This window comes from Dermochelys coriacea, chromosome 1, assembly GCF_009764565.3.
Source record: "Dermochelys coriacea isolate rDerCor1 chromosome 1, rDerCor1.pri.v4, whole genome shotgun sequence".
In the NCBI taxonomy this organism is placed as follows: domain Eukaryota; kingdom Metazoa; phylum Chordata; order Testudines; family Dermochelyidae; genus Dermochelys; species Dermochelys coriacea.
In genome coordinates, this window is record NC_050068.2 from 241,323,858 (window position 1) to 241,348,727 (window position 24,870).

General features: G+C 43.7%; 1 protein-coding gene across 2 annotated transcripts in view; it reads right to left on the reverse strand.

The window, feature by feature from the left end:
• The window catches only part of CACNA1C (calcium voltage-gated channel subunit alpha1 C), a 721,739-nt gene that overhangs the window by 53,223 nt on the left and 643,646 nt on the right, over window positions 1-24,870 (reverse strand). For both annotated transcript variants that reach the window (XM_043517771.1, XM_043517767.1), the window contains one exon: window positions 537-569. In XM_043517771.1, the coding sequence (XP_043373706.1) occupies window positions 537-569 (33 nt within the window). The remainder of the gene's footprint in view (window positions 1-536; window positions 570-24,870) is intronic.

Below are 24,870 nucleotides of genomic sequence, written 5' to 3' on the forward strand. Positions count from 1 at the left end.
TGTACACAGAAAATGGGTTTAATACACCCCTGATGATATGATGTTTTAAAATGTAGCCCTCAAAGGCTGTGTAGTTTTTGATCATTATTGCTTATCCTCTTCTTACACAAAAGGTGAATTTAAACTTCACTATTCTAGCCATTTCAGCTCATCTGAGATTCAGAGCCCCAAACCTTTATAGTAAAATTGGATTTGAAATCACACTGCAAGTCAATCCAATGTCAAATTGATATGGAAAGTTAGCTGCTAACAAGAAATCTTAACAGTTCTTGTTCTCTCTTGGTAATTCATTAGAAGGTAGGACAACAATTAATTTGACCAAAGGAAAACTCAAGATGCATGAGAAATACACATATGTAGCATATTCACAGCTCATGTGAACACCAGACTCACACAAATACACAACACAGCAGCTTCATGCAGAGATAACTAGGCTGGGCTTGGAGAAAAAACCCATGATCGGGGAAGAGAGTAAAGGAGTGTGAGAGGACGACTGTCACAGAAGCTGTGAGGGTGGTCTGTATTTTTGGTCTTACCATAGAGGAAGAACATTGGGTATGTTCAGCTGGCTTTAAAGAAAGGGAGACAGAAATAAGCTGTAATAAGTCTCCAATAAGAGGCCCAGGCTAACACAGGAGCAACAAAATGGCAGAAGAGGGCAAAATACGGGGAAAAGAATGTAAAAGTAAACTGGGCTGATTCCCTAAGGATGCAGTGGACCAAATTCAGCCCTGGCAAACGTGGCTGCAACGCCCAATGAGAACTGCATCCGCTGACAGTAGATCTGAATTTGGCCCAGTGTTTTCTGGGTTTCTAGGCATCTTGAACCCTCTAGGGAGTAGAGGACAGAATGCTGCTAATACATTTCTGATATCCCAACCCTCCGGCTCTAGCTAGAACTCAGAAGGACCAACATTTCCCAGTACAGCCGCTAACTGAGCTCCCCATCTCAACTTCAGGCCACTTTTGCAGAAGAAGCAGCCATCTTCTAATATTTCAGTCTGATCTGCAAACCCATTTAATCCACAATAGCCCAAATCTATGACATTTTCTATTTATATGTCCCCATGTCCTAGCATACAGTTCTCAGTGATTACATTGCGGTCATTAAAACAATAGGCTGAGATAATGCAATCACTCGCTTGGCAACCTACAATAGCCATTGCCAGCTGTAGAAAGTGGGATGGTAAAGTTGTCAATTAGCCCTCTCCATGATCTATCCTCACCCACCTCCACAGGAAAAGAAACTCCAGGGAAGTGATGGATAAGCCAATGGAGTCTGGTAGCAGCCAAGTTCCAGCTACCCCTAGAAAAACCTAATCACTCCAAACACTGTACATGACCGTCTTTCTTTATGAGCCTTTGAGGCCATTTCCAGTGTGGAGATTAGTTCTGAAAAACTAATGACAGTAGCTAGTGCTTCAGGCTGTACCAGAGAGTACAAGAGAATCCAAAAATGAATGAAAACTTTATGTAGGCTCCCTCAGCTTAATCTGTAGTGACTAGCCTGTGTCACAGGCTGATTGATGGAAGCGTCTCTGAAGCTATTCTCTGTGGCTGCACTAGTGAGGGTGGAACTGGTGCACTGCTTCTTCACTTGCAGATGAACTCGGCCACCATGATACTTGGGACCCGAGCAAAATGCTCACGTGCGTTCTGCCAATGGGAACACACTCAGGACTTTGAACTAACCAAATTAGCTTTGTATTTTGTTTTTATGTAAAGTGAGGCTGTATTTTTAGATGCCCTGAACATCCAGTGACATGGGCAAATGAGGGCAACAAAAAACGAAAGCTACCCCAAGCTCCCTGGTGCTCTTTTCAGTTAACTCATTGCTTTTGCACTCTAGGGTCTCTTTGCCTTTACCCTCCTCTTTCAAGGGTCTTGCTCTTGTGTCTTCTTTTCAAGTATTAAACAAGGAAAATTTGGCTGGAATACTGAAGATGGAAATTTGCCCATACAGACATTTTTCTTACAGGCCAGATAAAGATTTTGTTTTAATGCTGCTCTGCAAATTCTTCCTTTCTGACAATGGATATTTTTTTTCTTTCGGTCTGTCTTGCAAAACATTATTTTGAACTTGAGTTTTTGCTCACAGGAGAGGGACCAATCCTACCAGGTGCTGAGCTCCTGCTAGGAGGTGCGGAGCCCCGCAGGTTCCATTGAAGTCAACAGGAATCCGGGGCATTCAACGCTTCTCAGGTTGCTCTGGGAATCTTTCAGGATTACCAATATGACCAGGCTGATGACATCAGAAATAGAGTTTTCCCGTGACTGGCTGTCTCAAGAAGCCTTGCAAGTGCTGTAAAGTTACTGTTCCTTACTCATAGTTCTGATATCATCAGTATTTGACCAGAATGCGAGGATAATAATAATGTAACGGTGAAAAAAATTCTATATGAAAAGATTTAAGAAGCTATGAATGCACTAAAATAGTTAGCATGTGGCCATTAATACTGAGCAATCAGTAACCTGTTAGGTAACTATGAATCAGAGACTGTCTACTTGGTATGGCTGAAGAAGCAAAGTATATCTTGTGTAATCCCTCTCCCACTGCTTGAGCAGCTGGCCTGAATTTTAAGAAAGCATCAAATATAATTTAAATGTTGATACTTCCCACAAAAAGGGCTTATAACCCAATGGAAATATTTGTTAACATCAATAGATGTCCCACTTAGTAGTCTCTAGTTAATAAAGTCTTGCTCTCTTGAAATTGTGGACACATAGTTCTCTGTGTGTGTGTGGGTATGAGATGAGGGGATGGTGAATTGAACGTTCTAAAAGTCTGGTCTTCCGTGTTGCTTGCTGAAAATATTCCCTGATACTTCGAAAATGTTGTGAGAACTTCCATGTCCCACCATTTTTTCCACCACTGCTGATGGATTGGTATGCAAGCACCTTGCCTGTTGTGAGTGTCAGTCCTTTACAGATCCATGAATATCTGTTTCATCATGAGCATCCCTAGCTATGTGTGGAATGTGACCTTTTTAAACGAACTCTGTCAACTAGTGCTGGGAGGTGACTTTTTATTCCTGGCTAGTGGTATGTGGCAGTAAAACAGCAAAACTCTTTCTACTGTCACCATGAGGGACAGCCTCTAAACCAAGCAACATGGAGCACACTCATGCCAACCGTTGCTGCTGCAGGCATGTCGTTCAGATGAGACTGCCTTTGGCTGTGCCACCATCTTGCTGTATAGATTTCAGTCCAAATGCAGTTTCTGGAGCAAGAATCTCACAAGCTGAAACCACAGACACTGCCAAAATGTTTTCCTAATTCCACTGAGGCCAGGCCCTGTGGACTGCAGCAGAGACATCTGAGGACATGCTGCTGGTGCATAAGAGTGAACACAGCTAACTATGTCACAGAGATAGCTATTTGTAGTTTCACTGCCAGTCCTATGCATTGTGAAGCACCACTGGTTTTGGAGTGGGATTAGGAAAGATTCAGGGCAGCTAGTACCCTGGCTGCTTGTCCTAGAAGAGTGGAGGTACACTGAAGTTACACAGGCTCACAGGGGTTTAAGCAGTGCAGGTAGGAACTTGGAAATGAAGTTTAAATATCAGTATATAAATTCCATATAAATGGACAATAAAGTTCCCTTAAAATAATTAGAGGGTCATTTATAAGAAGCCTAGGAACTATGTACAAAAGCAGATTCTTAAGGAAGAGTTTTGGACAAGTGCACCAATTTATCAATAAGACCTTGGCTTTACCATCTGTTATCGGCTGCCTCCTGTTCATTTGCACATACTCTAACCTGCTTTGGCTACCCCAAACCAGTCTTGTCATCTCAAGACTGGGATTTGAGGCCAGGCAAGCTTTGCCGCAGAGTAATGTGCACATAACTGAATGACAGATGGGCAGCAGTAGCATTTTGGGGTCCACTCCAGAGGCTGTGTCCTGAGCCAACTGGTATTGTAGAGAGAAAGAACCTAGAGTACGTCACAGAAATCTGCACAGCCAGTCCTGAGACAGTTAAAAGTGGGTGGGAATCTCTGTGTTAAGTATTTATTAACTGATTGATCAGACACTATAAGTTGCACTTGCAACTACAAAGGAAGGAGACACCCAGGGCAGGCTTCTTCTTGCATAAAGAAGAAGCCATACATCTGAAGAAGTGGGTCATAGCCCACGAAAGCTTATGCTCTAATAAATTTGTTAGTTTCTAAGGTGCCACAAGACTCCTCATTGTTCTTACATAAAGACATTCATTAAGTCAAACATAATATAAGTTTCAGAGTAGCAGCCGTGTTAGTCTGTATTCGCAAAAAGAAAAGGAGTACTTGTGGCACCTTAGAGACTAACAAATTTATTAGAGCATAAGCTTTCGTGAGCTACAGCTCACTTCATCGGATGCATTCGATGAAGTGAGCTGTAGCTCACGAAAGCTTATGCTCTAATAAATTTGTTAGTCTCTAAGGTGCCACAAGTACTCCTTTTCTTATAATGTAAGTTGTAAATGATTGGCCTATATGTTGTTGTTTTTTACATTACTGCATTTATAAGAGGTAGATAGACTGGGAGCAGGAGCAGAGGAGAAACAGAGGGCTCCTGTGGTGTTAGAGGCTGGAAAAGGACTTTAGTAGAATGAAGGCTGAGAGAGAGCTGGGGCATACCTGGAAATGAATGGTTACTTACCTTACAGTAATTGTGGTTCTTCAAGATGATATTGTCTGTGGATCCCATTGTAGGTGTGCATGTACCCCATGTGTGGGAAATATGAATCTTTTGAATAGCAGGGTCTATCAAGGCCACCAGTGTGCCATGGTGTCTTTGTGCCCTGCCCCAAGGCACATGGTAGAGCAGTCACAACTGGCCCCCAATTCCCTTGCAAATACAGAATCCCAAATAAGGAGGACTCTGAAAAAGTGGGGATGGAAGGTGGGTTGTGGAATCCACGCAGTCGGCAACATCTCAAAGAACCACAGTTGCTATAAGGTAAGTAACTGTTCTCTTCTTCGAGTATGTGTCTGTGGGGATCACACTCTAGGTGACTGATAACCAATGACCCATCTGGAAAGTAGGACTGATGAGCCCTGACTGTCACTAACTGAACAACAATTGTAACACTCTCCTACTGAATTGGGCATTTGATCTTGCAGCCAGGTCAAGGGCATTGTGTTTAACAAAAGTAAGACTATTACTCCAGATAGCTGCCTTGCAAATTTTGGATTCAGGGATGTTCCTGATGCAAGCAGAGAATGAGGCTGGTGCTCTACTGGAGTGAGTGTTAACATTTGGAGGGAGAGGCTTATCAGTCATATGTTAGCGACTTGATATACACTGCATAATCCATTTGAAAATTCTCTGAGAGGAAATAGCTTGATTCTTGGAAGCACCAGGGAAGACAATAAAAGGATCGGGAGAAGTCTGTTCTGTCAAGATAGTATCACAAGGCCCTTGAAACAAGGTGTGGCATTTCTTATCTCCTGTCTGATTGGACACATCACTCTTGGAATCTAGGAAATGCACTAGACATTGATCCCACAATATAACGAAGGTGTCATATAATGATCCCAGTCTCATGTCTCCCCTGGAACAAAAGGTTAGATGTTTCATGTGATCTTTTGTGGCAAAGAAGCCAATAATGGGATTTCCCCAGAGGTGAAATACTGTTTTGATGATGGAGCTCTTCAGAGACCACTTGTGATTGGTGATGGATTGTCTGCTCAAGAAGCCTGCTAGGTTGTTGCTTACTCCTAGAAGATGAAGAGCAACTGTGGTTAATGGTTATCCTGTATTGTTGAAACTATGTCCATTAACATGATAGCCTCCTAACATTGGGGTGATGATGGGGCACTTCCCTGCTTTATAGTACATTGTAGATATGTCATCTGTGAGAATTTGCACCATGGAATTCTGTCAAACAGGCTGGAATGCTTTGCAAGATCATCTGATCACTCAGAATTCTAGGACATTAATGTAAAGAGTCATATCCTTTTGAGACCAAATCCTTTGTATCTGGAGATGCTCCAGGTGTGTTCCCCAACCAGTTCTGATACATAAGTGATAAATATCTTTGTTGGGAGAGAAGTGGAGAAGGGAACTCTCTTCTGAATATTTTTTCGGCCTAACCACCAATTCAGATGCTCATTTGATGTCCTGTAGGGTAGGTGATACAACAACATTAACCAGCCTTGTAATGGATACACATGAAGTCTGCGTAGTGGCATCATGTATACAAACTGTCATGTGGCCCAGGAGTTCGAGGCAGTTTCTTCCTGTAGTTGGCTGATTTGATTTGATACTGGTGATTATCATTTGAAGGGAAAGAAATCTGTTACTGGGAAGATATGCTTTTGCCTATTTGGAGTTGATTAGGGCTCCTACAAATTCTGTCCTCTGTGCAGGAATGAGACACTATTTATCGTAATTCACCATGAAAACCAGTTGCCTGAATAGTTCATGGCTTTGGCAACTTCTTGATGAATCTTCCTTTGACAATCCAATTATCTACATATTGATATATGCGAATACCTCATCTGCTCAGATGTGCTGCCACTACTGCTAGGCATTTTGTGAAGACTTCTGGTACTGTGGAGATAGCAAATGGAAGCATTTTGTACTGATAATGACTAGGCCCTATTGTGAATTGCAGGTCCATCCTGTGGGGTTGGATGGCTGGCAATAGGGAAGTATGAGTTTTGTAGGTTGAGAGCCTCAAACCGGTTTTGAGCCTGAAGGGAAGGGATGATGGAGGCAAATATTACCATACTGAATGTGGAACAGCGAATACATTTGTTCAGTCTTCCCTGGATATAGACTAGAAAGAAAGCCCCTTTTTCTTCAGGAAAAAGGAAATACTGGGGACAAAAGTCACTTCCCCTGTACTCCAGAGGCATTCCTCTATGACTCCTAGACAAAACAGGAAAGATCTTTCTTCTTTCAGGTGATTTTCATGACAATGGTCCCTGAAGAGGGACAGGGAAGGGGATGGATGTGGTTAGCGGCTAAAAGTGGATGCGGCAGTCATGGCTGATAACTTCCAGCACACATCTGTTTGTTGTTATCATAAACAATGATGATTGATGGAAGAAACCAAGTCAGCATTCAAGAGGAAGGTTATGGGATAGTTCCTAGTGGTCTGAGTTGGTTCTTGACCCTTGTATCAAACCTGTTGCCTGGAAACTGAGATAGAGTGACTAACAGTCGAGGAAAATGATGGTCTCCTCTAAGAAAACCTTGGCTTCCTCCTGGGTAGGTATTCAGAAGACCTATGTTGGGGGTAGGTAGGTGTCTTCTGACACAATTGCTACTGGATACCTAAAGAGCTTATAGTTTGGGGCTAAGGTGTAGATGCCCAAGGAACAGAACATGGCCCTGGCATCTTTTAGAGAGTGCAGTGCATTGTCCGAATGAGTGCCGAACAATTCTTTGCTTTCAAAGAGAAAATTCTCAGTTGTGTGTTTCACTTTTTTTTACAAATGCCAGAGGCTTGCAGCCAGGACACTTTGTGTGTGGTCACAGAAATGGCCATGGCTCTAGCTGCTGTATCAGACGCATCCATGGCTGGCTGTAGTGGTGTTTTTGCTTCTAGCTGGCCCTCCACAATAATGCTTTTTGACTCCTCTGTGGAATCTTGAGGAAGACACCCTACCCCAATGAGATAGCTGTTTTCCCACAAGTAAGTCCCGGTAATCAGCAATTCATAGCTGCAATGATACTGATAAATAGACCTTTCTTCTAAATAAGTCTAATTTTTTGTGTGTGGAGGGGTTCTTTGTCTTTAGGAATGCTATTAATCTGCTTTGTTGTCTGTTCATGGACCTCAGAAACCACCAAGAAACTTGGAGTTGGATATGTGTCAAACTCTTCAAACCCCTTTTGGGGAACCTGGGATCTTTCTTCTGCTGTCTTAGCCGTAGGTGGTAGTACAGCTGGTGTCTGTCACAGGGTGTTGGCTAGGTCTCAGATGTCCTCTCATTGACAGGTAGAGCTATCCCACCAGGGGAACACGACTGCAAAATATGAGAACGTTTGGGAGCTTTTTCTTTAATGACAGATTTTTCGATAAACTCGATCTTTAGAGTTTCAGTAATGCACGCAAGTAGCTCCTAAAATGCTTTAAAGTAATCAGGGGTCAGTACTGGAGCTAAAGAGACAGCTTTGTCTGGGGAGGATGATGATGAGTCTCTGGTGGATGAAGGGTGTTGTTCTGGGGGGTTCCAATGCCTTTTCCTCCTCTGCCAGTTGCTCTTGTTCTTCCCTCTCTGTAGATAGGGATCTGGCCATAGATGCTGAGGGAGAATGAGATCTATGCTTCCCAGACTGACAGAAGGGAGACCAGCTCCTGGATGCCCTGGGAAGTGGTCCCTAGTATTTGGCCAGGGTGGTGCACTGTATTGGTAAGGCTGGTTCAGATGGTGTTGACATGGTCATTGTCATGTTGTAGGTGGATGAGTTGGAGCTCTAAACTCCGATTCCTAGTCTGTAGAGAGAGACCATCTCATGGCCTGAGGGGAGGCAGCTTCCTAGTGAATGGAGAAGAAAAGGCATCTTTCAGTGATGGAGATGAAGAACAGACATCATCCAGAGGTGGTGCACCAACCTCTGAGGTGACTTCAGTACCAAGATGCCAGAAATATGCACCTGTGCCAAGCATAGAGACACTGGTTCTGGGGACATTGTTACCTCCTCTGACAGAGACTCATTAGGTACCAGCAGGGATTCTGCTGATGGTACCAATGTTGACGTTGTTACGGATGTCAAAGCTGATGCTGCTTTCTGCCAGTTACAGGTATTTTCAGATATGGGCACTAAATGTGCCTTGTGCTTCTTTGATGATGAGCTGGTGACTGAAGGTTTGGGTTCCACCTTATGGAAAGAAAGGGACTGGTGTTGGGAGTCATGCATATCCCAGTGTTCAGGTCTCTCTTGACTCACTGAGATGGTGGCACTGGTCTTTGGTGCCAGGTTGGTAGTCTGAGCTTCGGTGATCTTCCACACTGGATCCTTGCCTGATGGTGCTGAGGGTCTTTTGCTGGTACTGACCTTGGGAGTTGTGCACTGGCTGGCAGGAACTCTGATAAAGATAAAGACTTGGAAAGATCAGATCCATCTTGGAAGTCAACCCTCTCTCTTTGGGAGTTTACATTCCCCCCCGCCCCCGATGCTTTGAGGAGGTAAAGCTTCAGATGGGTGGCCCCAGACTTTCTTGTTCTTGTTAAGACAACTGACGAATGGAGCAGTGATCTGATACATGGTTCTCATGAGACAGAAAGACAGTAGCTATGGCCATCAGTGTGCAACCATCTTAGGACAGACACAGTTGGAGGTGTGAGGGCTTTGAATCCATCATTTTGGCACAGGTAAAGGTGTTAAAGGAGATTTTTTTGTTGTTGGCTATGACTGGATAATAAAATAAAATAACAAAGGGGCATGAGGACATGCATTATGTAGGCATGGCTCCACAGACATAGCGATTCAAAGACATTGAGCTCAAGCATATCGGGTGCATATGCATCTAGAGTGGGAGCCACATGGACGTATATTCAAAGAAGAATCAGAGGTTAATAGAATATATATAAAAGACCTTGGAGCCAAATTATCACTTCTCCAATGACTCTAATAAAACTACTAGATTTTCCATTGCATTTCTAGTCTGAACAGACTAAAGGGACATCACTGTCAGGTGCTGAGAACAGCACAAGTCCTTCAGAGGCAACTGGATGCCCAGAAGTCCAGAGCATTAAAACTATCTTAAGCCCTGGCAGTAATTACTCTAGGGGTTATCACAAAACCTGAGTAATCTGTCTGTCATTGCTCTGGGGATTTTTAATCACAAGACCTCTGGAGGTAATCCATTTGCCACTGATGTTTGTAAATGTAACAACACTCCAGGCAGAAATCAGTCTGCCATTCCTCTAAGAGATGAACTGAGGGAGTGCTATGGGATTATGAAGGAAATAATTCTCAACACATACAACCAGTGGTGTGCTGAAGCCAGTTTGCACCGGTTCACTAGAACCGGTTGTTAAATTTAGAAGCCCTTTTAGAACCGGTTGTCCCGTGAGAGAGAACAGGTTCTAAAAGGGCTTCTAAGTTTAACAACTGGCCAAAAGTGGCACCTTAAGCGCCGACTCTGTGGGTGTTCTGGGGCTGGAGCACCCATGGGGAAAATTTGGTGGGTGCAGAGCATCCACCGGCAGCTCCCTGCCCCGTGCCTGGCCCCAGCTCACCTCTGCTCCACCTCTGCCCCCTCCCCTGAACACACCACCCCGCTCTGCTTCTCCGCCCCCCCACTCCTGGCTTCCCACGAATCAGCTGTTCACGCGGGAAGTCTGGGAGGGCTGAGAAGCAAGCAACGGCTTCGTGCTCAGGCCCAGGGAGGAGGAGCAGAGATTAGCTCAGGCGGGGGTTGAGAGGAGGGCCGCCCATGCCACAGCAGGTAACCCAGGGGGCGTAAGGGAACCACTCCTTGCCCCAGCTCGCTTCTCCCTCCCTGGGCCTGAGGGCAAAGCCGCTGCTTGCTTTTCAGCCCTCCCAGGCTTTCCATGCGAACAGCTGATTCGTGGGAAGCTGGGAGCAGAGAAGCAGAGTGGGGCGGTGCGTTCGGGGAGGAGGTGGAGGCGGATCGGAGGCGAGCTGGGGCTGGGCATGGGAAGGGGTGGGGTGCTGCCGTTGGGGGCTCTGCACCCACCAAATTTTCCCCGTGGGTGCTCCAGCTTCGGAGCACCCACGGAGTTGGTCTCTAAGGTGCCATTTTTGATGTGATCAGCAGGGGGAGCGGCCGCTCCCCCTGCTCCTTCCCTAGCTACTCTACCCTGCCCCTAGGAGCCAGAAGGACCTGCCAGATGCTTCCTGGGAGCCCCAAGCAATGCCAGGACTCCCCACCTCGCCCCCTGGCAGGTCCCTCTAGCTCTTAGGGGCAGGGTGGGCAGCCACTATGGTGGCCCACGAGACCCTCCTGCCTGGTTCTGGGGGCAGTCAGGGGACAGGGGAGGGGGATGGATGGGGCAGGGGTCCCGGGGGGGCATCAAGGAACACGGGGGGGTTGTATGGGGCAGGAGTCCTGGTGGGTGGGGGTGGGCCACAACCCCCTCATGGGGTGAGGAGGGAACCGGTTGTTAAGATTTTGGCAGCTTATCACTGCATACACCCTACAATAAAACCAATGGATTCACCAGCTATTACAAAAAGACAGTCATGTAGGCATTTAAGACTCCCTACTCTCCACTAATAATCAGTACCTTTGATTATTACTGGAAACATTTTGAGTGCAATAGTTTTGATCACATCCATAAAACACAGATAATTTGCTTAGTTTGGGTTTAGTGGGTGCTTGAGAAGGGCACACCTATTTCACATAGATGGAGAATCAAAGGACCTGATCCGCTCTTCATGGAAGTAAATGGCAAAATTCCCACCAACTTCAATGGGAACAGCACTGTGCTCAAGTGGTCCCAGTGGGATCTATCTCAGGCTGAACTCCGGTTTGCTGTACAGAGGCGACTAATATACTGCCATCTCTTTTAATATAGAGATGGAGTTTCATCTGGTGCAAAATGGAGCTTCACACACCTATTGGGACAGGTGTTGTGAGGCCTGAGATGATGTTTGTCATAACACTTATGTTATTCCCTGCTAATGTGGATCACTGTGCTATTATAGTACGTGTCAGCTCAAATTTAACACCCGTGTTTCATATGCAGTCTATCCAACTTCAGATCTGCAAAAGGCATATTTATTTGCCTATCCACATATACAACTTAGTCCTATTTTCAATATGGTTCATGATGTTTAAAAGAAATATATATACACCAAGAGAGGCTTAAAGTAGTCAATTCTATCTTCGTTTTCTATGAATTCTAGGATTTTTAAATTCAGGGTGCTGCACTACTAATTAGCTTCATTTGTATATGCAAATCATGCCAGTTTGAATAACTTATTAATTTATTTAATATCTGCCATATATATCCATGAAGTTTTCAGAGATAGTACTCTTATGATTCCAGATGATTAAAGGTAAATATAATGAAAGTCACTTGCTTTAATTTGGCTATGCAAATGACCCCAGATTGAAAGTTATTGGACAATTAAATGAAAGATTCACTTTTCATACAGCTGTGAGCTACTTTATTAAAAACTTGAGTTTCAGAGGAAAAGTACAACAACTGGGAAAACATGTACATGCAAATTATTCTTAATTTTCAGGATGTGTTAATAATGCTTCTAATTAAATCTGGGTAAATGATGAGTTCAAGCTTTATGATAATCAAGCCCCAGAGTTCCTGAGAAATAAGATATAGAGCAGAGCTAGCATTATATAGTATCACAGATGGTATTCATCTCCACAATGTAATAGCTGCTAGTTTTGGTCCGGACTAAGCAAAGCAGGTGAAAATTCACCTGTGATTATATTCTTTGATTTCTGTGGAATGGGTACATGAAGAAAGTCCCATCCAGATAAGAAGGAACTGAAGAAAGACTGAGGCGGGGACACAGACATTGAAAGCTCAGCTGGAGCAGAGGGTGGTTATAGCATTTTTAGAACAGGTTCTCTGAATGGTGTGGAGTGTAATGAGGATTATGAGGGTCATACCCTAATATATGAACCTCATATTTAATGTCATTTTTAATATGACTGCAATCAAATGTCAGCCCTTACAAAGTGACTAGTATTAAGGTGCTAGTCCAGAAATGGAGAGTTTATTGCTTCAAGGAGGCCTGGCAATTTGGGACTCCTGACTAGAGTGAATACTGACCTGTGCCCCAATGCCAGAAACCAGGAGTCCCAGCAGGGGCTCCATGTAGGACTTGTCTCTTCACTGTTAGTTCTTGATTCTGCTGTTGGGCAGGGATCCTGAAGAAGGAAGTCCAGGTTCAGGAGCATATCAGTAGAGACAGGCAAGGAATGAGTCAGAGCAGGGCTGACTGGGATGGTGGTCACGCAGGTGCAGAGAAAGAAGGAATTAGGTACCAGGTTCAGACTGGGGCACTGGGTAAGGGGTCAGATTTATTGTGTGGAGGTAGCTGAGGTGCCAAGGAACTGTGTCCTCAGCTTTCCCTAGAAGACAGTAACATTGCAGGACTTATGTAGTTCTCTGTTTTTTAAAGCACTGTACCAATATCAGCTAATTAACCTTCACAGCACCCCCATCCATTATTAATGTCACTCCCATTTTAAGAGGAAGAAAGTGAGACTCAGATAGCTGAGCAGGGACACAAAGTGAGTCAGAGGCAGAACCTGGGTCAGAACTCCAAGATCCAGGCTCCCCAGTTTTCTTCTCAATTTACTAGGCCACATTCTTTGTCCGCTGCACTCTATGCCCCTGGGATCTGAGACCCACACCCCTCACTGGGTTTCAGAGCCCATGCTCCAGCCCAAGTGGGAATGTCTACACTGCTAATGTTTGCCCCATCATGAAACTCTCGCGAGCCAGATTCAGTTGACCTGGACTCAGACTCGCTGCCGCAGGATTTTTTTAAATTGCAGTTTAGACATATCCACAATCTTTTTTTTATTGCCATTAATAAGGCACCTATTACCATAACTTTTAAGTACAGAACACAACTAAAGGGCCAGCAATACAATCTAAAGAGTGATCATCTCTCTCCACCTCTTCAGGATTGAATATTTTCATCCTTTCCTCATTTCTCCTTTCTTGTCCCTCTTTCTCCGTTTTCTTCTTAAGTTTCCTCATCCCTATGAGATAGGAGGGAATGATGCTTTGTGGGGCTGGCATTTTGACCTGAGTGCAGTCTGGCTGTGGCTCAGTCAGATCCCTATCAGCAGGGAGTTCCACAGCCAGGGAACTGTCTGTCATCAGGAAAGTCCTGCCTCCATCAGTTTAAATTTATTAGTTATGATGGGCATATCTATAACACCCCTGTGAAACCACAGTTGCCTTGGTGGGCAATAGATGAGGAGATGGTCTCTGAGATAGTCAGGTGTGAAGCAATTAAGGTTCTTGTATATTAAAATGGAGTCACGAGGTTCACTCACTAGAGTGACGCCTGCTGCTAATATGGGGGATTAGCTCACTCAGCTGGCATACCCTCACCTGCTGGTGCCTCACCCGCTGTCGTCACCACCTGCAGACCCTCCTCGGTTCAAGTACTGCAGCGCCCTCTTCATGACTTGGCCCACCTCCTTCCAGGGTGGGGGGTTGTATCTCCTTCAGTAGTCCAGTCACTTCCCCAGGGGTGAGTGGGGGGACCTGGGCCTGCCCAATACTACAGGGCCCACCCTAGGGACCCTGTGTATTGCAGCCTCCTGCTGCACCTCAAATTCCTCTCACTGCTGCTATGTTTTCCTGAGCCCCTTCCCCATGGTGCTAGCACCTTCTTCGCCCTTCCTCAGGACATGCAACTACCCTGTCCCAGCAGCCAGGTAGGTACTTCTTTTGCTCCCCTGGTCTCTGCCAGTGGTTGCTTTGTCTAAGGTGCTGCAGGTTTCTCAGCCTACTACAGACATGGTCTTTACTCCTTGAGCTCCCAGCAGAAACTGACCCTGCTCTGCCCTGTGTCTCTTTTTATATGGGCCTCCTGGGCCCTGATTAGCTGCTCCAATCAGCCTCTCTCTGGTTGGCTGCACCTTGCACAGCCTCCCTAGGCTGCTTTTAACCCCTTCCTTGCCAGTGTAGGGTGAATACCCCATCACAAATTGACCCTGAATTTGGTCCAGAAGTGAAAAGTGAGCCAGCCTTTGTTACTTACAAGACAGGCTGCTGTGTGCTGTACAAGTTGTAGCCCTCAAGAGGTGTTCACTTTCAACCCCAAGTAGAATGACTGGCAGTAGTCTAACCTGGAAGTGACAAAATATGGATCAGGAAGGCAAGGTCCTCCTCTGAGAAGAGAGGGCACTGTCTCCTAGGCAGTCACAGGCAGAAGAAGACTCCCTCTACTGCATTCCTTGTGTCCAGCAGTAGTGAAGAGCCGAGCTTCATCTCCAGGCTTAGTACTCCCTTGACGACAGATGACCAGATTGAAGGTGATGTCAGAGTATGAGCAAGCAAGCTCCTTGAAGCATTTCCCTCTTCCTGTCATCATCACTTCTGTCCTCCCTGGGTTGAGAGTTTGAGCCATTTGCTCTTCATCCACGTGGTAACAGCTGACAGTCATTGGGACATCTTAGTGAGGCCTGGGTTTGCATAGGCTGAGAAGGAGACTGCAAACTGGGTGCCATCCATGTATTTGTAACATTGGAGTCTACGGTGTCTCTGGATCTCTCTGAGCAGTCTCACATATATATGTTAAAAAGGAGGGCCGAGAATATCAGACTCTGCAGGCCTCCATCCATGAGGAGTAGCAATAGCCCATTATGACATTCTGGGATTTGACTGAGAGGAATGAGAGGATCCAGGACAGTGTCCTCAGCTACATACATGCAACTCCTATTGAACTGATGGGAAACGAGGGCAGAAACAGACCCATGATCTGCAGACTAGCTATTTATGTGGCTTACAGATATAGGATTCCTTGACCAGATACCCACAGATTAGTGCAATGACTTCCCTGGGAGCTAACGGGTTTAGCATGAGTCTATATCACAAGCAGATTTTTCCAGATAGCCAGATATGCACTGGGCCAGCCCAAAGACGCTGCAATGATGCTAGGATGATGCCTGTAGTCAGCCCAAAGGCAGTGTGAAGATACCTGGTGAGCAGTCTTAAATTTTGAAGGAGATGCTGGAAGACATTGCTCCTTTGGTTGAAGTTTTATCTGAATGCAACTGGAATGTACAGCCCAACAGACTGTGAATGCAAGCAAATTAGCAGTCCCTGATGTGGAGAATTATTCAAGCATATCAAGTCTCTGCCCAAGGGAACCTGTCCAGACACATCAATAGCCCAAGGAGAGAGTTTTTTAAGGATAGTTTTCATTTGAAATCTGGAGCAATTAGTATTTAATTCACAGGCTGTGTCTTTTCATTGCCTTTTTAATTAGGAGGCTGTTTAATGTAGAGGCTGACATTTCTTTAAAAGGAAATGCTTATGGAGGTAGATTGGGCTGGTGAATATTAACATAGGATAAAATAAAGTCTATGAGCCATATTGGGATTGGAAATGTTAATTATAGGCATTGCTTGAGTGTGTTATGGAGACCATGGCCTGCTGTTGTAAAGCAACGCTCAGCATGGTTTTGTTCCAGGGATATCGCCCTGAGAATAACTGGTGACTGCTTTGGTGAGTTCAGTAATGTAGGGGGATGGGATGTGTGAAACATAATGCTCATTGTTAACATACATGAGTTTGTAGGCAGAAGTGGGCCCAGAGCAGACAATGAGCTTGGAATCAAAATCCCTAATTTTAGGAAGCTGAATTTGGCATCTCCCAATATCTGTTTTTATGCTCTCAATTAGCAGATGTTTCTTTGGAGCAGAGGCATCTTGGCTATTATGTCAGTTCCGTTTAGGAAGTGATGTCATGTGTTACATGCAGCAAATTCTCTCCCACTCACTTGGACAAGCCAATGTGTAGGGCTAGCAGATTGCATACACAATTGGTACATCTCGATTTAAAAGTGGGTGGATGAGGTGAAGATTGACATGGGGTAGGGCCATATAACATGTTGTTCCCTGCCCTAGTCATGTTTACATTTGGTTAAAGTCAGACCTGCATTTCCAGCTGTAAATCTGCAGAGCATCAGAACCAGTCCAAACCCTAGAACCAGGTCAGCTAGACTCAGGTGTGACTGTGCTCCATTTATCAGACTTTTAAGAAGATATGTGAGGCAGAAGCTGCTCTCAGCATTCTGTGTTCTTCTCAGCCAATCCCCATGAGAAGCAGCCCATCCAGATCTACTGTGGGAAGGCAAGGCACAGTGACTTTGACAGCCCACATTCTGTCTGGCCTTGGGAAGGAGCCACACAAATGTGTCCTGCTGGTTCACTGGATTTATTTAATGGGAACATCAGGAGTCACATATAACAGGCAGAGGGGATCCACTGTCTGTCCATCTAAGGTTTTTAGAATGGTGCCCATCACCATGATATCCTGATGTCTAGTGCACAGACCTGGTGAAGAAGGAATGCACAAAAGAGAAGAGGGGATTAATCTTCCCCATCTGCTGGTAGTCAGGCATTCAGGAGAAGAGAGAGGGAGAGAAAGACAGCTGACGCCTGAAATTTTAGAGAGAGGGGGACTGACCATTGGTGTGGCATGAAAACTGTCCTCAGTTTGCAGGGAATATGCTCTCTATTGCCACAAGGGTCTCAGGAAGGTTTAGAGGTTTTTGTCTGAAGGAAGCAGTAGAGCAGACGAGGAGTGGGGTAGGAGAAAATGAGGATAAATGCCCTCCTGTGTCTCTGCCCCTCTTCTGTCAGCCTAGCTCCTGTTGCATTCACCACAACTAGCATTTATGATGCTGCAGGCTGGGATATAATGTGTGTTTTTATTCCTCTTGTACATATTATGCAGGGACCTTACTATGCACAGTGGGTAATGGAATAGTGTACTGTACATATATGGTGTGTGCATGAGATCTTGGGCTGGCAGACAGTTAAAGATTACAAGCAACTAATTTGATCTTGATGAAAAGTGAAACTTTTTTTTTTCAGGACTATTGAACATGGTGAAATTTGGAGGCCCTTTATCTACATTTTAAAACTGCATTCTGAATGTGGAAACAGGGACATATGGCAAAATTCCCTGAAACTTACAAGTCGATTAAGTCTTGAAAGAAGGAGCGAAGGTGGATGGTAGGAAATCCCCACACTGCTTCAGGGAGTTGCCCCACATGACACAGCAATCGGGACGTGAACATTTAATTTCAAGCTCAGCATCTTCCAATAGGACATATGACTTTTTGGTCCTTGGTGAGTTATTATTTAATATTTAATATTAAAGAAGCAACCAGGGAACTCAATTAGAATCAGGGACCCATTGTGTTCGAATCTCTACAAACTCATACAAAGGTACAAGTCTTACGTATATTCATGGAAACTAAAAGAAGTTGTAGCTGGGCAAAAGTGAATTGTTTCATTGGCCACCAATGTGAAGGGTAACCAGTGAAAAATGTAACCTCAGATGGTTTTTAATACAATTTTTGGTTGTTCTTTTGATTGTTTTAACTAGTAAGTGGTTTGTGTAAATAAATATTGAAATTATAAAAAAAGGAGTATCAGTTTATTATTATAAGCATTTCTAGGATGCACAGCACCATGATATCATAGCACCATCTCAAAAGTTAGATGATAACAAAACCAGAAGAAAATTCAAATACTGATCAGAAAACCTAATGTATTTTTTTAAACATGCTTTTTATGCTATATGTGTGTCTCACTACTGAACAGATTCAGGGTCAAAGTTTGCATTGCTTACTCAATCAAAGCTTGCACTAATATTATTATTAATATAGCACCAACAATGGGGTATGCAATTTACAGGCAAGAATGAACAGTTTTTGCTCTGAAGATCTTACAAACTAATGAAAATTTGGACGGAATAAGGAGTGCAGAAATTGGCCATCAGTTAATCCAATACCTGCTGAAGTCATTGTGAATGTTTCCATGAATTTTAATGGGAGCTGGATAAGGCTCCAAGGGACCTGGAATGATAGCGTACTGTTGGGTCACAAAATTCGTGCTGTGGCAACATGATTTTGTGGAAATGTGGTGCTCTGGAGAATGCTTTGGAGTGAAGGATACAAATTTGTAATGTACTGACCTGTCAATCTGCCACTGTCTCATCATTTTAATCAGTGTCCTAAATGTTTTAATTTAGAACAGTGATACTCAGACCTCAGTGGTTCAGAAGCAAAATTAGCGACCAACATTACTCAAAAGAGTCACAGTAGTGTGAATTCATTGTTTCATTTACTCTATCTATCTATCCTTACAGCAAAATGACTGATCAAGTATTATTATTTTATCAATAAAATTGGTTAATAACATTGTAAAAGCATCGTGACTGGTTAATAATTTAGATTGGTTAATAAATAAATCACTCAGTGTTTTAATATCGTGCTGCAAAGAGATCTCTAAAGAGAGGAGATACATTAAAGAACCACTTGTGGCTTGTGAGTCTCAATCTGAGTATCACTGATTTAGAAGGATGCCAGATAAGAAAACCTGTGCGTTGGGTCCCTGAATCTATAGATGAGTTTATAACACCATACTTCTTCCCTATGATTTCATTGCTGTTAACGTCATATGGTTATATGGAAACTTTGTCACAGGCACTGTATTGTCTGTTTCTCAGATTATAATTGGTTTAACATGCCCACAACTAGTGGTCAATGTATTTTTATCCTGCTTTTAAATCTCCCCTGCAATAAAATGTGTCCTGGATCTGGAGCAATGACTGAGTCCAAACATGCAGTTTTGTGGAAATCACATATTTCAGCATTTTCCATAAAACTGGGGAATACATGCTTTTTTGATGCATTTCCCCCCGCCCCCAGGTATCACATGGTTTTCTGTTGTGGTGGTGAATTGCTATTAGCATTAGGTGCTGGCAATGGCTCAAGTGCTTAGGTGGATGTGGGGGGCTGAAGGGGAGGAGAGCAGGAGTTATTGGTATTCGCTGCCTCCATTTCTGCAAAAAACATGTTCTTTTCTGACAGCCCACATTCCGTAAAGACTGTAAGTGTGAGCACTCCTCTGGAATGGGCAAGTTGTATGCTGCCGTCTGGAAAATCTGAATACAAATATTTGTTAAGACAAAAACAAAAAAAGGCCCCGTCTACATTACAAAAACAACCCCATTCACACATGGATACGGTCACACAATCTTAGTACGTTCTTCTAGTTTTTGTGGGCAGAAAAATGTGTTACAAACTCATGTTTTAACAGTGGTAGATGGCTAAGTTAAAACAGGGTTATAACATGGTTTGGGTTTTTTTTTTGCTGTCCACAAGGAGAAGACTGCACCATGCTATCCCATGCTTTGCCACAGCCATGTTTCTACATGGGTATTTTTGTAATGAAGGGGGGGGCACAGTGGTGCATTAACTTTTTACTGTTACAGAAATAAAAACACCATGAATGATTTAAAAAAAATTCTAAACAAACCAACCCTCCCATCATTGTTTTATCAGCAGCTTTACAAAAATAAAATGAGTTCTGCTGTCTGCACGTATACACACACACACACATATACGTATGTATCAAACTATGCACAACTTTTAGGATGGCAACAAGAAGGGTGTCGACACAGGATGTCAAAAGAAGCTGCTGTGCTTCAACAGCCCTTTGCTACGTATTTTGGAAGACTCTGCTCCCCAAATGACATTTGTAAGGCTGAGTGACATGTCAATACCACCCCTCCCTGAGACCCTTTGAGCAAGCGCTCAGAATTATGGAGATTTGTTTCGAATGTTGCCCGATGGCCAAAATCTGAGAGCAAAGGGCTTGGAAGCTGAGAGAACCAGCCAGGCACAGCTACAGAAAGAGAGAGACAGATGGACAGATGCAGCGACAGAGATGGATGCAAGTCCCAACTGAAGTGCAGGCTAGATGTGTGCCGTCCTTCCACCAATCCTTGCTCCCATTGCAGGGGTGTGGCTTATACAGAATTTAGTCGGGTAGGGCCCAGTGCTGCAATTCTTACTCAGATAAAGTGTCCAGTGGGAGTTTTGCCTGAGTAAGGACTGCAGGATTTGAGCCACTGGTTCTCTGCCTTCAGACTCTTGATTGGGGGTGAAAATAATCTTGTGAGGTTTGGTCTGGCTGGAGACAAAGTAGAGAGGAGCAAGAGGGAAAGGAAGGGGCAGTGTAAATAGAGAGGGTGCAGGAGAGAAGGTAAGAGGGAGACTTGAGTATGTGCTGTTTCATAAATTTTCCAGAGAATGGGAGCTGGAGTTCATGACAATCATATGAAATCTATTGGAGTCAAAAGCAGGATGATTCTAAAGAGAGGCTTTTTTACTTACTACCAAGGGACTAAAGAAGAAATCACTGCATTGGTCTCCAGATAACCCTAGAATCTGAAGGCTTGGGGTCTCTATCCATACTGTACCTGATCTCATAAATTCTTTAAAGCCAGAAACCAACAAAGTCATACCGCTGGTGAATGCCTACAGACTCCTCTATAACACCACCTACTTTTCAGACCCATATCAAGATGTAAATAAATTCAGCCTTCCTAAATATCAGGCAGAGAAACAAAGTATTTGTGTGACTAGAGGAGGACTGGTGGTATTGTGTGTTGGATCTGGCTGAAGTTTGCTTGTGGAAGGCACGTAGTTGGCTGGCTATCTCTATACTTCCTCACGGGATGTCATTTACCAGAGCTCTTTGGTCCAGAGGCCACCAGCTCTATCACTGCAGAACTGGTTAGCAAGTGAAAACATACTTCACCATTCTCTCCTTCCTCTGCCCCTCCCAGTTAGAAAACATTTCCACCAGCTCTAGAATTCAACACACTGCTCACTCCTTGACAAAAATGGACTTCTACAAAGGGAGGGCAATCTACATGTGGAGATTTTCCTTTTTATTCACACATGCACTCAAATTGCTTACACCCCTCATCATCTTGTCTCGTACCCACAACATTTCAGAGGGCGACTCGCTGAGCTCTTTATACCATGATCTTCTGGCTATTAGTCTCACTGCTGCTTAATAATCTGTAGCTCCCATTCTGTACTACTTCCTTTGCGTATGCTTCAGCATACAAATACACACTCATACATGCTAATATTTTCATGGTCACTGATGGGCACAGGCAGGTGGATATAAATGCAGACATTCTTGCCCAGTCATAACTATGCGCCCTCAGACACCATGTCACTTTGAGATATACAGGAACAACCATACATTCCAACATGGCCTAGATCACTGACAAAGACTTGTGGCTGGACATAAATAAATATAAATCCACCCACCCTACACTCTTTCAAGGTATGCAGACACAGCCAAATATAATGATGGTCACAGATATCCACACCTGTGCATGATAAATGGATACACTCAAATCTGTGCATGCCAGTGCAATTCCCACACATGTATATGTGCAAACTGCTCAGTGTGTTCAAAGAATTGAACAAAGTCTTAGTTGGCTAAGGGCAGCAGCTCTGCCAGAGGAGCCCAGGCAGGTAAGCATGTCCTGCTGCGAGACTGGCTTCTGCAGCAAATGAAAGCTGTCTGACACTGAAGGGGAATAGAAAAAAGGAAGAAGGACCTTAAGGCCCAAAGATGTGTCAGCTGCTTTCTCTGAATAAAATCTGAGGGGGAGGACATTATGTGAGCAGCTTTCTCAGTGACTCAAGCCTGGCTGTCTTTTTCCATCACTCTGGGCACAGTAACACAGTGCACAAATCAAACTTGATTTCTCTCTCCAATACTACATAGTAAAAAGTAACGAGAAACTTCTTTCACCCAGGAAGTGGCTAGGAGATTGTCAGGAAGCTCCAGTAAGAACAAAGAGCAACGAATACTGTACTGTATCTGCCGATCTGGAAAGTAAGGACATCTAAAACTGACCCTATGACTGATTCTTGGACAATGTATTCCAAATTCCCTGACTTCTGTTCTGTTCAACTCCTGTACGATTTCCTTTTCTATAATGCAGAGATTCATGACCTTATTATTATTATCAATATTAATCATTTTTACTTCCATAATGCTTTTCTTCTGAGATCGTAAGATGCTTTGTAAAAGGTAACTCACAGGACAACACTCCTATAAATTAGGTAAATATTGCTATCTCTAATTTACAAATGGGGAAATTGAGGCATAGAGCCATTAAATCCGAGGTCACACAGTAAGCCAGAGCAGGGAATAAAATCCACAAGTCCTGACTTCTAGCCCCCGCCATTAGAGCATCATGAATTCTATTCTCAGGAGCTAGGTCTTGGCATTCACTGATGGCTGAAAATTGGCAGACCTGGCTTCTGCTTTGGAATTAATTTTTTAAATGCCAGAATTTAAAGGTAAGTAAGTAAATAAATAAATAAGTTTAGCTGCTTCTTAGGAGTGGCCAAAAATATACACTCAGCCATGAAAGACAACTGAAATAATCAAATGTTTAGGGTTACATTTTTAAAGCATTTTGTGGGAGAGAATTTAGCTGTGTAACATTTGTTAACATTGAGAGACAAAGTTTTGAAAATGTAGTTACATAATGGGCTTGAAAATAAGCCAATGTAAAAGTGAATCTGGCAGAAATTGTGTCACTACCTGAAGTTTTCTCATATGTGAGATCTTAAACTAACTCTGTGTCTGTTGTGCACTGTGAGTGGTGTGAGACCTGTCATTGTATCTCTGAAAGGTACAGCTGAGAGAGAAGTTACTGAAATGCATTCTAAAGCTCAATTTAGAAGTAGGCCCGAGCTTGGTGCAATGTGCACTAGTGGTGAATTCACTTCAATGTCACTGAGATGGCTTCATTGAGGAGTTGCCTGTGTAAGGACTGAGAAAAACTGAGGAGAACCTCAGGATCTGACCCATCAGCAAACCTTCTAATTAGAATGCTGAACACAGAGGCATGCTAACAAACATGCACACACACTGAGATATACATGCATGTGTACAGTCACCCAAAAGCATGCAGATAAACATGCCTACGTACTTATGCTCTCAGATATTTTCAGCCACCCAAACGCACTCCAACAGATGTGCAGATTTAAGATATACACATACACTCAGATACTGTGTTCATATATTCAGCCATATACAAAACACCCACCCACGCACCTACTCCAAGGCGCACACAACTCCATCAACAACCATGCATACCCATGTGTGTGCGTGTGACCACCTCCCTCTTGGCTGACACATCTCGGATTGAATCGGGGACCTTGAGAACTAAAAGCATGAGCTACTACATCTTGAGAGAAAAAGCCAAGCCTCTCTAGCTGGGGGCTGTAACAAATCATATCCCGTAAGGACTGGCACTGAGGGAGACCTGTGACACACCCTCACCAATGGGTTACCTGTGCACACAAATACATACACACATACACACTGATTCAGATCTAAAGAGATGCACACTCTCACGTAGATCTGTAGCCCTACACATAGCTATCCAAATACATTCAGGAACATATACTACAACCAAAGAAATATACTCACAAAAGCCTCTGCCCCCCACATCCTAATGAAGTTTTTGATCTGGGAATTTCTCTTTTAACAATTTAAAAACTTGTCAAGGGGAAACCAAGTGCATGCAGTACTGCACACACAGATGTGAGCATAAAGCTACACACAAACTGAGGCACCTATTGATCTATCTTAGGGTTTTCCATAGCACCTATTGCTGTAGTGCATAAGTGCTTCCCAGGTAATCTGATCTGCATGGGATGGTCTCTGGTAGAATTCATTGAGTCTTCATACATATCCACATATCTACAATTTCTTATGACAAAGGAAGCTGAGCCAGATAGGGTCTCAGAAGGTGCTGGTAGCATTCCATATGATCATTTCTTGAAGGTGAACCTATCTCAAACTAAGCTTGGTCAATTGCTAATCAGGTGGGCAGAAGCACCTTAATTGATCCTGAGGGGTGTAAAGCTCTTCATCTAGTGGAGTGTGTGTGTGTTTTCTCGCTTTTTCAGACTCCAAGTCTTTTGGAACAAGACAAGACAGTATGCAGACAAACAAGGCAGGTTTGCTCAGACCCACAAACAGTGAGCAAGCAACAAGCTCCTTAAGAGAGCGGGAGGGATGCATCGATAAACTACATCACACTTATTGGGAAGATGACAACTGTCCATTTGTTGTGGGCTGCTATTTCCAATGCCCATCTGCTAAAGCTGTAGTATACCAAATGCTGATAGCAGGAAGGGAATCTGAGAGGACACACCAACATACAACACATTCTCTTATTCAATAGTGTTATAAGTTCAAGGGGATTTCAAACATTTCAGAACAAACTCCATCCTTAGCTGCTGCTCATTATCAGTGCATCAAAAGATTGCGTAACAATGATTCATTTTTTTAGTAACAAATGTTAGGAACTTAGAGCAAAGGACTTGCCTAGATAAAGA